At 48.6% G+C, this 12,886-nt stretch overlaps 1 protein-coding gene across 4 annotated transcripts in view; it reads left to right on the top strand.

The window, feature by feature from the left end:
* The window catches only part of LOC147429685 (uncharacterized), a 180,380-nt gene extending 168,930 nt beyond the window's left edge, over positions 1-11,450 (top strand). For 3 of the 4 annotated variants that reach the window (XM_086495936.1, XM_086495938.1, XM_086495937.1), the window contains exon 13: positions 10,935-11,450. In XM_086495936.1, the coding sequence (XP_086352062.1) occupies positions 10,935-11,114 (180 nt within the window). In that variant the 3' untranslated portion in view covers positions 11,115-11,450. The remainder of the gene's footprint in view (positions 1-10,934) is intronic. The other variant, XM_086495935.1, reaches the window with a different exon arrangement.
* The last annotated feature ends 1,436 nt before the right edge of the window (positions 11,451-12,886 follow it).

Genomic DNA, 12,886 nt, shown 5'->3' with positions numbered 1-12,886 from the left:
CCGGTCTTGGGAGCTATTGCGGCGTGGCCTAGAGCAGCGACAGCCGACGTGCACGGAGGAGCGCCTACGGCAGCCCCTCGTCTGGAACCCCATGGTTAGCACTCAGAGAGGCCACTTGGTTGGGAGTAGGCCTCATGTTTCTTGGGGTCCCATGGCAGCAGGTCCAGCGCGCTCTCTAGGTGACTGGCTAGAGTTCACAGGTTTGTCAGAGGAGGTGCAGGTTGTCCAGCTACAGGGCATGAGAGGAGGTGCAGGTTGTCAGTTCCAGCTGATTGGCTCACGCCTCTCGAGCCAGTAGCACCCCGGTGGATGGGAGCCTTCACACGACTGGAGGTTCTCATTTCAGTCAGGGCTTGCTCAGAGACTGTCCCAGCCCTGTTCTTCGAGCTTCAGGGTGGGGGACGATTACAGAGAGTTGCAGTAGAGGCCCCACAGGTAGCAGAGTGTTGTTTCCAGAGGATCCGAGTTGTGGGCATCTGTGGGAGGACTTGCGTCATAGACCCTGACCCAGCAGCTCTTGAGACAGGACACTGGAGGCTATGGGCTTGGGAGTGCTGTCCACTGGCACGAGTACAGTGGGATCTTGGTGAGTGGCTATGGAGGACCCATTCTCTTTTGCAGACCGCCCAGGAGTCCCTTTCTTTCAGTACACTGTTCGGCTTGGACGTCATATACTTGCAGCACAGAGAGAGGCCCGCCCCGCTGCAGCACGTCATTGGCAGGAGGAGGGTCTCACAGTTGAGTTCTTGGCAGCTTTTTGGCAGAGGCTGTGGGACTCCAGACAGCCGAGGCGCGTCACCTTGTTCCAGTGGTTGGTTGCACACAGAGCCACAGCAGTAGGGAGCTGGCTTGTACATTGTGGTCTCTCGGCCGCATGTACAGCCTGTGACCAGTTGGTGGAGAGTCAGCAACACTGTCTTTGGGACTGTCCCTCGGCCCAGCAGGTGTGGCTACAAGTTCTTCGGCTGATGCCTGCCCTCTCCACGGCTCGACAGTTCACTTGGGGGGCGGCGGCTTGGTCCACCCTCACGGGCCCGGCACTTCAGTTTGAGCTATCTTCCACCAGCAGGATGATAGTGATACAGGGGGGTCAACCTACACTCCAGCCTGCTACAGACCTTACTCCACAGGAGTGGAGCAGTGAGAGAGCGGAGTGTTGGGAGCTCATCAGCGGCCTAGCTCTCTGGTTCATCTGGCGGGCCCGTTGTTTCCGCATCTTTGAGGCTCGCCTTGTACCACCAGCAGAGACTGTTCATGACTTTTGGCTAGAGCTGATGCATACTCTCAGAGGACAGCTTGAGGGACTACAGGGCTGCTCCGACCGCATGCGGGAGCGCCGCGAGGCTTTCCTTCGTCTCTGGCGCCCTGGGCCGTTTTACTCCATGGTCCAGGGGGTGCTCAGATGGCACTACTGTCCACCTGTGTGGCTTTTCCCTCCTCCCATCTCTTGATTTAGCCCTATTGTATATATGCTGTTTTTTCATTGGGAGAGTCTCCCCATCATGTTTGTTGTAGCCCTCTTCTGCAGAGGTGGATGTAGCCCTATGGGCAGTTTTCATTAACTAATAGAAGGATCTTTTTCTCGGAAAAAAAAAAAAATACCAAGTACCCAAGAACCCAAGTACTTAGTGCATGGCTATCACTAGAAGTGGGATGGATACTTTGCATGAAGGTGATGAAAGTGGAATTGAGAAGAAGTCTCTACACCAGGAAGACCATTTCGAGATCCTTCTCCGTCCCCACCAAATTCTATGGAGGCTTTGGTAAAGTCTATGATGGAGATGATGGTACAATAAGAGGCTCACTGGCCGTTGTGGAGCAAGAACGTGGAGCTCAACGTGTAGCTCTTGAAGAAAGGTGGGTAGCTATGGAGCTATAGCATGAGCAGGCATGTGAAGCTCAACGCATAACAGCTGAATAAGTCTCTGCACTAAAAAGACCATTTCGAGATCCTCCTCCGTCCCCACCAAATTCTATCGAGGCTTTGGTAAAGTCTATGATGGAGATGATGGTACAACAAGAGGCTCACTAGCCGCCGTGGAGCAAGCATGTGAAGCTCAACATGTAGCTGCTGAAGAAAGGATGGTAGCTATGGAGCTAGAGCATGAGCAGGCATGCGAAGCTCAACGCATAGCGCTGAATAAGTCTCTACACCAGGAAGACCATTTCGAGATCCTCCTCCGTCCCCACCAAATTCTATGGAGGCTTTGGTAAAGTCTATGATGGAGATGATGGTACAACAAGAGGCTTTGGTAAAGTCTATGATGGAGATGATGGTACAACAAGAGGCTCACTGGCCGCCGTGGAGCAAGCACATGAAGCTCAACGTGTAGCTGCTTAAGAAAGGAGGGTAGCTATGGAGTTAGAGCATGAGTAGGCATGCAAAGCTCAACGCATAGCAGCTGAAGAAAAGAGGGCAATTATGGAGCTAGAGCGTGAGGCACAACAAGACCAACGCATGCATGGGAGCAAAGGAAGATAAGAGTATGGGAGACATCTCAAGGAGATGGTGACTACACATGGTTTGGCCATATTTAATGGCCTATAGCATTTTCCTAGAGTGACCGATTTCACATGCACGGGGCTAGGATAGTGGACTATGTCATGGCATAGCCGAGCTTCATCCCCTACATCCAGGAGGATCTCACATTAGGACCCAGACCAACGATTGTAGCAGTGGATCATGCATGCTCTCTTGACACTTTCCGTCTCATTTCAGTATAGTACAGCTTAGGTGTCAGGAGGGAGGACACATACCCGCTATACATTTACACCAGAGAGTGACTCTATTTATACAAAGATCTATAGTCATCTATGTACAGTAGCCAAGCCAGGATCAGTGGAGGAGATCACCACTTTACTGATTGAGGCACTGCATGATGCAGCAAAAGAGGCATACCCCCACACTCGGCCTAATCAAAGAGGCTGTTCTAGGAGCATGCCTCGAACAGTTGGTATGACGAGGAGTGTAGAGAGACGAGAGCACAGTGTTAGAGGGATCTCTCCTAGGGGTCATCAATCAGAGACAGTTTCGCGTAGCCTTCCGGTGCCTTGTGTAACGAAAGAAGCGAGTGTTCCTAGCTCAGATGGAGCGATACTTATACCAGTTGTTCTTGAGAGTAGATTCCAAAGAAGCATGGCATTTCTTTCATGAGCACTCCCCTTCCCTAGTGATTAGTTCCCCTGATGTGTGGGGTGAGTATGCAACATCCTTATATACGGTCCCTGGACAGACCACCTTTCAGATCCTTTTGAGCCATGCCCATCTACTAGTACCTTCTTTACTATTGAGAAGGTAAATGCGTCCATTGGCGGGATGAGGAACAGGAGGGCATATGATCATGATGGTCTAGTAGCAGAGCACTTTATAAATGCTAGAGATATGTTGGCAGAGGTTCTTGCAGTTGTGTTCAATCATGTCATGTATGAGGGTCTACCTGAGACTTGGAGATTGTCTACTATCGTGCCTATCTTCAAGGCACGTGATCCTACGGAGCTTGGAAACTACCATACTATTATGATTAGACACACAAGCACAGCTGTATGCATCTATCCTTGAGCAGCAGTTGAGCAGATGTGCAGAGAGTGAGGGCATACGACCAACGAAACAGGCCGGTTTCTAGAGAGGCTTCAACACTCTCGACCATATTCTGACACTCAGAGCCGTCATTGAGGAGGGTAGGGCACATGGCAGATGGTTTGATCGTAGCTTGGTGGATTTCCACAAATCATTTGACCAATTTAACCAATTTGGGGATACCCGTGTGATCGAAAATGTCATCTAGCGCATCCCTAAGTTGGTTAAACTATAGGAGATGGGAGTGCCCATTGAGTTGATTTGGGGGATTATGGATTTATATAGATCAGTGATGACGTACGCAATTTAGAGATCATATCTTATTTCGTTCACTCCACTATTGAAGTGAAAGAAGGTTGTCCATTGTCCCCTACTCTTATTTGGTATGTATGTGAGTGAGGTTTCTGATTTCATTGACATAGAGGGTGACAGAGGTGTCCAGCTGGCAGGGACATGGATTCCATTTTTGTTATATGCTGATGATATTGTGTTAATCTTTGATTCACCAGAGGGTATGCAGCGACATTTGGATGCATTACATAGCTTTGCGGAAGATAGTGGATTGTTTGTAAACCTTGGTAAAACCAAGTTTTACAGGTTATGGTGTTTAACACACTGCAGTGGATCAGTAGATGAGCATCTACATTCACTTACGGCTAGGAGACTGTTGAGTAGACAAATGCATACACTTATCTTGGGGTAGTCTTCATTGGGCGAAGGTTTTCTTTGAAGAGAGCAGTAGAGAGTAGCCTAACCAGAGCGTATGTCGCCTTGGGAGGATTGGAGAGATTGTGTTCGTAGGTTCAGTTCCAGGAACCCCGAACAAAGCTCTGGCTCTTTGATACCTTGGTAGCTTCAGCTATGCTCCATGGGGTTCAGGTTTGGGGACCCTCTGTGGGTGAGGATGGGCGGAGAGGTATGGAGAGGCCCTTGGTATCTGTGATCTGTCGGCTGATTAGAGCCAAGGCCTCCATTCCACACGAGATCATTAGAGCGGAGTTAGCAGCCCCCCCCCCCCCCCCCCCCCCCCCCAGGCGCTTACCAAATCAATCTCCTTTATGCACAGCTTATGTGATACTACCAGAGACAAGTTATGCCAGATTGGCCCTTGAGTCCTCCATACAGTTAGCTTTACAAGGGGACACATCATGCTGGTATACACAGATATTATCATGGTTTCAGATACATGGCTTCAGCATGGACAGCTTGCCTCCCTTCCAGTACTCCCTTGATACACCATCGATGCCTCTTACACGGGTGGAGATTACTAGACTCATTCGCCAAGACCTGACCCAATTGGAACCAGGATGACATGGATAGAGCCGACACAAGAGTTGGACACAAAGATGGCTTTCTATAGAGAGCATCTTCTCTATCTCATAGGGGATGGGTTTGTGATTCTACCCAACTATATGGATACACGTCTATCTCATGGGTTATGGTGTGCCATTGGTCAGATATGGACATCTTCACACCAGCTTGAGATTGAGACTAGTAGATTCAGAGGGATACCAACAGCTAGCAAGATATGCCGCCTATGTCATACAGAGCTAGAGACGGAGATGCGTTATATATGTCAGTGCAAAGTGTATTATGAGATACGGGGTCGCTTCCTCTCTCTATTTAGAGAAGGCTTTGGACCCTTCTCCGTCATTAGCTATCAGGACCAGAGATGGCTTGGACTGTATCTCTCTCTCTCTCTCTCTCTCTCTCTCTCTCTCTCTCTCTCTCTCTCTCTCTCTCTCTCTCTCTCTCTCTACCGCTGCCCCTCCCTTGCCATACCTCCTCGCGTTCCCCCACTCGCCGAGCTACCATGCCCGCTGCTAGTGTCGATGCACACGTGCGCTTAGTGGCTCTTTTTTGGACGGCGATCAAGCGTGAGGAAGCTGAACGATAAAGCCGACCCCCTAGAGGATGCCATTCAAAAGTGCAAAGAGGAAATGACGGAGACCATTACCAAGATGAACCGCAATCTCTTGGGCACAATAAACATGCTCGAAGGACGTGTGCTGATCCAAGAGAGCAAGATAAATACGTTGGAAGACCGAGTGACGACTCAAGATGAAGAGATTGCGTCACTCAAGAAAGATCTCGCCGAAGCACGATCAAGAAACACACTGGAAGAGGGCGAATTGCAACCCTCAGTAATCGAAGAAATCAACACGATCAAGGAGCAAGTACGGGCCATCAAGGAGGGAGAAGAGCAACACAAAGAAATGACGACTTCTTGGGTGGATGTTCTTACCAAAACTCAACAGAAGGCGGATGAAGCTGAGAAATGGATCAAGGTGGCCAAGAAAGGAATAGGCAAGGAGATAACGCCCACGTCCACACCCACCATCATTAATCAGACACTAGAGGAGGAGCAAAGAAGACGGGTGCGCGCTTTACATGTGAGAATTTGAGGTCTTAAAGACAGGCAATGTGGACGAAGAGGTAAAATAACTCATAGCCTTGATGGGGGTACATGAGCCGACGCACACAAGAGCATGGAGAGTGGGCAACATAAAGAAAAATGGAAGCAGTGGGGAAACCTCAAAAGAAAGAGCACTCATCCTCCGTTTTCCCTCCATGGAAGCAAAGAAGTCCTTGAAGAAAAGGCCAACTCTTAAAGAGACTAGCATCTTTCTCGGGGATGATCTCACCCTCTCGCAGATCGCTCATATGCAGGAAGTAATGCCGGAGATTAGAGCGGCAAGGGGAAAAGGCAAGATTGCCTTTTACCGAGATGGAAGAGTGGTAATACTAGAGCGACGCTCCACATGACAGTGCGAGACTTATGGGACCACACTCAAAGTGGCTGCCTAGAACTCTAATGGATCTATGCGTCTTGATGTGGGTGCTTTTGAGGATAGCTTTACTGGAAGAGACATCATCTTTTACTCTGAGACACACCAGGCCCCTGGGCAATCCATGCCTCACATCAATGGATACAGGTGGGAGACAGCTTACAGACAGGAGACACGCTCAGAGCACAAAGGACGGGGCTCGGGGGGAAGTGGCAGTGTTATTTAGAGAGGATCTGCAGCCATTGATACATATAGCCCGCAGGGATGAGCAAGCTAGGTACATGTGCGTGAGATTGAAAGGAGAGACAGGCAGATATCTCTACTTTGCTATTTGCTACTTTCCCCCGAGTACATCAGTTTATGCATCACCCAGAGGACAGTCCCCTTTCTCTATTTTGGATTATGACATATGGGAGTTCTCTAGGGATGGTGACATTATCATCCTAGGGGACTTCAATGCTAGGACTGCCCATCACCAGACAGTGTTTTATGATACTTCAGAGGAGATGCTAAGAGAGCTAGATGTTGTATAGACGGACCTGTCCAGACTATCACACGATGTGGAATATACTGAGTATGGGCGACACCTGATAGACATGGGCACCGCACATGGATTGGCCATCTTGAATGGCCTACAAAGATTTCCTGCAGCGGGAGGTTTTACATGCTTCCAACACAGACATGGAGCCAGCACAATGGACTATGTCATGGCACAGCCGAATCTCATCTCTAGTATCCAGGATCTCACAGTTGGGCCCAGACCGGTCGGGGTGGCAATGGATCATGCTCTGGTGTCGATGACCATCTCCTTCCAGTTCAATGTAGCACACAGGCCACGGGTAGCAGCCCCTACTCGCTACACCTTCACATGGGAGACGGATTCTGTATACATAGACGGGATCTACAGACGCCTATGCACTGAGCACCCGGGGCGACATCCGGAGGAACTAACTACTATACTGACACAGACATTATATGATGCAGCAGCAGAGGCATACCCACACACCCAGCCTGAGCAGAGACGCCGATCAGGGAGCATGCCTCAGAACAGCTGGTACGATGAGGAGTGCCGCCAAACTAGAACCACACTTCAGAGGAAGGTGCTTTTGGGGGACGTCACTCACAGACAGTCACAGATTGACTTCCAACGCCTGGTGCGGCGGAAGAAGAGGGCTTTTTTGGCTCGACTCAAGCAGGATCTATACCAGCTATTCTTGAGTTAGGACTCGCGTGAGGCGTGGCGGCTCTTTCATGAGCAGTCCCCCCCCCTTGCTATTTCCTCCACGAAGACCCGGTTCAGTACGCATCATCTTTGTACACAGTACCTGGACATCTGCCCCTTCCCAACCCCCCCGATCCATGCCCACACACATGTGCTTTTTTCACCGTGCCGCTGAGATGGTGAAGAAAGCTATTGACAGGATGAGGACTAGGAGAGCATATGATCATGATGGCTTAGTTGCTGAGCATTTCGTGCATGCCAAAGACCTACTAGCAGAGCTTCTAGCAGTTATGTTTAACCGTGCCATGTGTGAGGGCCTACCGGACACTTGGAGCCTATCTACGATCATACCTATCTTCAAGTCAGGAGACCCCATGGAGCCTGGGAACTATCGCACTATCATGATTGGACACACACTGGCACGGTTGTATGCATCCATTCTTGAGCAACAGCTAAGTAGATGGGCAGAGAGGAAAGGAAGGTGTGCAACTGGGCAGGCAGGGTTCAGGAGAGGCTTCTCTACACATGACCATATCTTGACACTCAGGACCATCATCGAGGAGGGCAGATCTCATGGGAGACGGATCTATTGTAGCTTTGTGGACTTCCGCAAAGCCTTTGACACAGTACCCAGAGCTAGATTGATGCGCAGATTACAGGAGATGGGAGTACCCACAGAACTCATTTGGGGGATCATGGCATTGTACAGATCAGTAGTAGGGCATGTACGCACCCCTGAGGGACTATCTACACAGGTTCACTCCACTATTGGGGTGAGGCAGGGCTGCCCGTTCTCTCCTACTCTATTTGGTATGTATGTGGATCAGGTCTCTATCTACATTGAGAGCGATGGTGATAGAGGTGCACAGTTGGCAAGGACATGGATTCCACTTTTGTTATATGCGATGATATTGTGTTGATCTCCGAATCTCCGGAGGGAATGCAACGTCAATTGGATGCTTTGCATAGGTTTGCCCACGAAAGTGGTTTGTCTGTCAACCTTGGTAAAACCAAGGTTATGGTGTTTAATACCACCCCACAGTGGATCAGGAGGTCAGCACCTACATTCACATACGGCCAGGAGACTGTGGAGTACACAGATGCTTACACTTACCTTGGAGTGGTTTTTAGCGGACCTGCATTCTCACTCAGAAGAGCAGCCGAGACCAAACTGACTAGAGCCCACGCAGCATTGGGTAGATTAGAGAAGATGTGTTCGCAGGTTCAGTTTCAAGAGCCCCGGACAAAGCTCTGGCTCTTTGACACTTTGGTGGCTTCAGCATTGCTCTATGGAGTTGAGATATGGGAACCTTCATTGGATCACCACGGGAGGCCGGGGCACATAGATGGATGGGGGAACATGGAGAAACCTCTCGTCTCTATGATCTCGCGGCTCATTAGAGCCAAGGCATTAGTACCACAGGCCATTATCCGAGAAGAGCTAGCGGCCCCCCCACTACTGGTGGAGGCGCTCACCAAATCAGTCTCCTTCATAAACCACACATGGGAACTTCCTAGAGACAGATATGCTCGCATAGCACTTCAGTCCTCTCAACAGTTAGCCATGCAAGGAGATACAACATGCTGGTATGGGGAGATGGCATCATGGTTTCAGGCGCATGGGTTCAGCATAGATAGGCTGCCACCATTCCAATACTCATTGGTTGCACCATCTCTCACCCTTACACAGTCAGAGATCACCAAGCTCATCCGCCAAGACCTGACCCAGCTAGACACCAGGAGGACATGGATACAGCCAGCACAAGAATTGGGCACGAAGATGGCTTTCTACAGAGACCACCTTCTCCAGCTTACGGAGGATGGTTTTGTGACGAGACCCAGATACATGGACATCCACTTGTCCTATGGGATACGATGTGCTATTGGCCAGCTACGCACATCTTCTCACCAGCTGCGAATTGAGACTCGGAGATACAGCGGAGTACCAGCAGAGGCCAGGACATGCCCCTTGTGTGACATGGAGCCTAAGACAGAGCTGCATTATACATGCCGCTGCCCCGTCTACTACGAGATATGAGGCCGCTTCCATTGCTTGTTCAGAGAGGGTTTTGGACCACTCTCAAGAGTCATGGGATACGAGGATCAGAGATGCCTGGGTCTGTTCTTGCTCGAGCTACGCAGACACAGAGATAGCCTGATGAGTGGCGAGGCTAGCCAGTCTCAAAGACGGATCACAGACTTCTTCAGAGCAGACATGGGACAGCCGCAAGAGCCACTCCCACAGCAGAGCTCCCCCTCGTCTCACACCAGAGGCACACTGATCGAGCGAGCGACTGAACTGGGGAAATCGAGGCGCGCACGAGTGCGGAGGACCACACAGCATCGACGGAGGCTACGTCAGAAGATTCGGAGGACTCTGGCTCGGCATGCACGACGCTCGGTCAGACTACTGACCGTGATTCAGCTATCCCAGCAAGCCGCCCATTTTTGCTTAGTTCACATCGACCAGTCTAGGATCCCATAGTATATATCTTTGTTTTGTACTGTTGTTATTTTGTTACTCTGACTTTGTATCAGATCCACCACCTTGTAACTTTCTGGTCTCATAGGTCACTATGGCCTTTTGAAGACGTTAATATAACATTTCATTTCATCTCTCTCTCTCTCTCTCTCTCTCTCTCTCTCTCTCTCTCTCTCTCTCTGCCTCTGCTTGAGCTGCGCAGACACAGAGAGAGCCTGATGAGAGGAGAGGCCAGCCAGTCTCAGAGACAAATCACAGACTTCTTTAGAGCTGCCACTGGACACTCGGAGGAGTTACCACCACAGCAGAGCTCGTCACCTCACACCAGAGGCACACTGATCGACCGAGAGACTGAGCTGGGGAGATCCAGACGCCCACGACTGCGGAGGACTACATAGCATCAACGGAGGCTACATCAGAGGATTCGGATCACTTTGGCTCGACATGCACGATGCCCGGTCAAACTACTGACCATGGAGGAGATTGATGAGATCTGCCAGCAACCGATGCTGGATCTCTTGTGCTCTAGCTATCCCGGCTAGCTGTTTAGCTGTTTAGTTCACACCTAGCAGTTCATGATTCCATGGTATTTCAGTTTGTCATTTTGTCATTTCTGTCATTTTGTCATCTTGTTACTCTGACTTTGTATCAGATCCACCACATTGTAACTTTCTGGTCTCATAGGTCACTTTGGCCTTTTGAAGACGTTAATATAACATTTGATAACATTTCATTTCTCTCTGGATAGTTTCCTACGACATTAAAACTCTCTTCTTCTTCTTCTTCTCTCTCTCTCTCTCTCTCTCTCTCTCTCTCTCTCTCTCTCATGCGATGGTTTTCTTGATATAATGTTCTTGTGTGTAGTCAACTGGAGCACTGGCCATGGGCCCTGTCATTCAAGGATTGAGGAAACCTGTGAACGATTTGAGCAGAGGATGTACAGTGCATGACATCGTTTCTACGGTGGCAATAACTGCTGTACAGGCTGCATCAGTGAAGCAGAGAAAAGCTTCAGGTCAAGTGGGGGCAAATGCTGGTGCATAAGGTTCTAATGATATGTCTGGTGCTGTTGTTGGTGCATGGACCTTCGCAAAGATATAAAAGTTTTACTAGAGAAATGCTGGACTGTTGTAAATATTCTAAAATCTTGTTCCATCAACCACGAAGGTTGCCCATGCAAAGATTTCTTGTAAGTATAGCAATCCCTACATAAGTCCCTCATTCAAGGCTGCTGTTGAAGTAGCCACTCTTTTGTAAATTTTAGTTGAGTGGCTTCAAGGCAATCCAAAACTGTACTTGTGTGAAGTTACGTACTTCACATTGTAAAATACATTTCTTGCAGACGTTTCTTACAAATACACACAAACATGTACACAAGAATTTTTGAACCAATTCTCACAATAATTCCCACATTGTGACTTACATGAACATCATGAGCTTCTGTGAGGGAGGCACCGCATACCTATCTAGGTACGATTGGGGGCAGGAGACCACCGGCCCGGTGGGGGGGCCGGTGGTCCCCTGCCCCCAATCGTACCTAGATAGGTATGTGGTGCCTCTCGAGCATAAGCTCATGATGTTATGCATTGCATGAAAAACACTGAAAAAGACTCCGTTTTCCTACATGAGTAAATTTCTAAATCTTCTTGTGGTAGTGCCATGTATACGTTAATGGCATTATGCTGAAAAAAATTTTGTCGAAACTGCATAGAATCTGGGCAGCAGTGATGTTTCCATCAGATAAGCTATAAATGATAACGTTACAATCAATGAGATATAGGGGCATCAGAAATGCTTGTGCCGGTAATGAGGTCAACATAGCAGCAGGCATCAGCAATGTATGCGTCCACGAGATTGTTCAGATGGAAGATTATCTATTTCAATTTCTCACAAAACACAATTTTCCGGTTAAGACGGTGAATAGTTAATAGTGCTACATATGATGATGGGAGAGTGCTCCCAAGTTATTACTAAAAAAGGTGATAAGAGCGTGGTGGAGGCCACCATCAAAAATAGGAAAAAGCATCCGTGTGGCCTTGTTCAACAAGCTTAACCCAATGGTCCACAATTTCTCCCTAGAGTTCCACGAGTCTCCAAAGGCCTTATGTATGCGACAAAAGAATGGAGGACAAATATCTTTAGAGAGAACACCACCGAGTGTTCCAAAGAGGAGCACTTGCCTCAAAACAGATCCCCTTGTGGTATCTATTGATTTAACACATACCAGATCTGCGAGTTCACACGTCTTTACCATACAAGTGGACACGTGGTTCTGTTGGCTCATACGAGGGTTGACTAGATAGTAGGACATCCGACTCAGTGATTTCGGCGGCGCCTTTTCTTAAGTGTATATGAGGACAGATGACTTGTATTTGAAGCCCCACACTTCTAGGGTTGGCTCATGATTGTTGGCTTGATTTGGAAGTGCATTTTGACTAGCATGATATTGTGCATGCTTTGATTAAGTGTGTGTTAGTTTTTAGTCTCTATTATGCCTATTTGCTTCTATCCACTGTAGCCTTAAGGGTATCCGAGATTGAAGAGTTTTAAGGCCTCTTAGTTATCAATAATATTAGGTTTATTACTCTCTTAATCGATATCTGATTACCATTGCTTGGCAAATTCTACGCAAGAGTTGTGTTTCCATATGTGTGGTAGTATGTGAACACACTTCGTCACGGCATGTTTTCCCTCACTAGGAGGTTTTTTCCCCCCTGCATTGTATATATGTCCATCACTCTAGGGCTAATCTTTCCATTGTGCACTAAGAAATATACTCTTATGTTGTGTGCCTTGAGTTTCTTCATCTTCTTCAA

This window comes from Adiantum capillus-veneris, chromosome 22, assembly GCF_014529385.1.
Source record: "Adiantum capillus-veneris isolate H3 chromosome 22, ASM1452938v2, whole genome shotgun sequence".
NCBI lineage: Eukaryota > Viridiplantae > Streptophyta > Polypodiopsida > Polypodiales > Pteridaceae > Adiantum > Adiantum capillus-veneris.
Note: the sequence above shows the minus strand (reverse complement) of the source record. Positions and strands in the feature narration are given on the sequence as shown.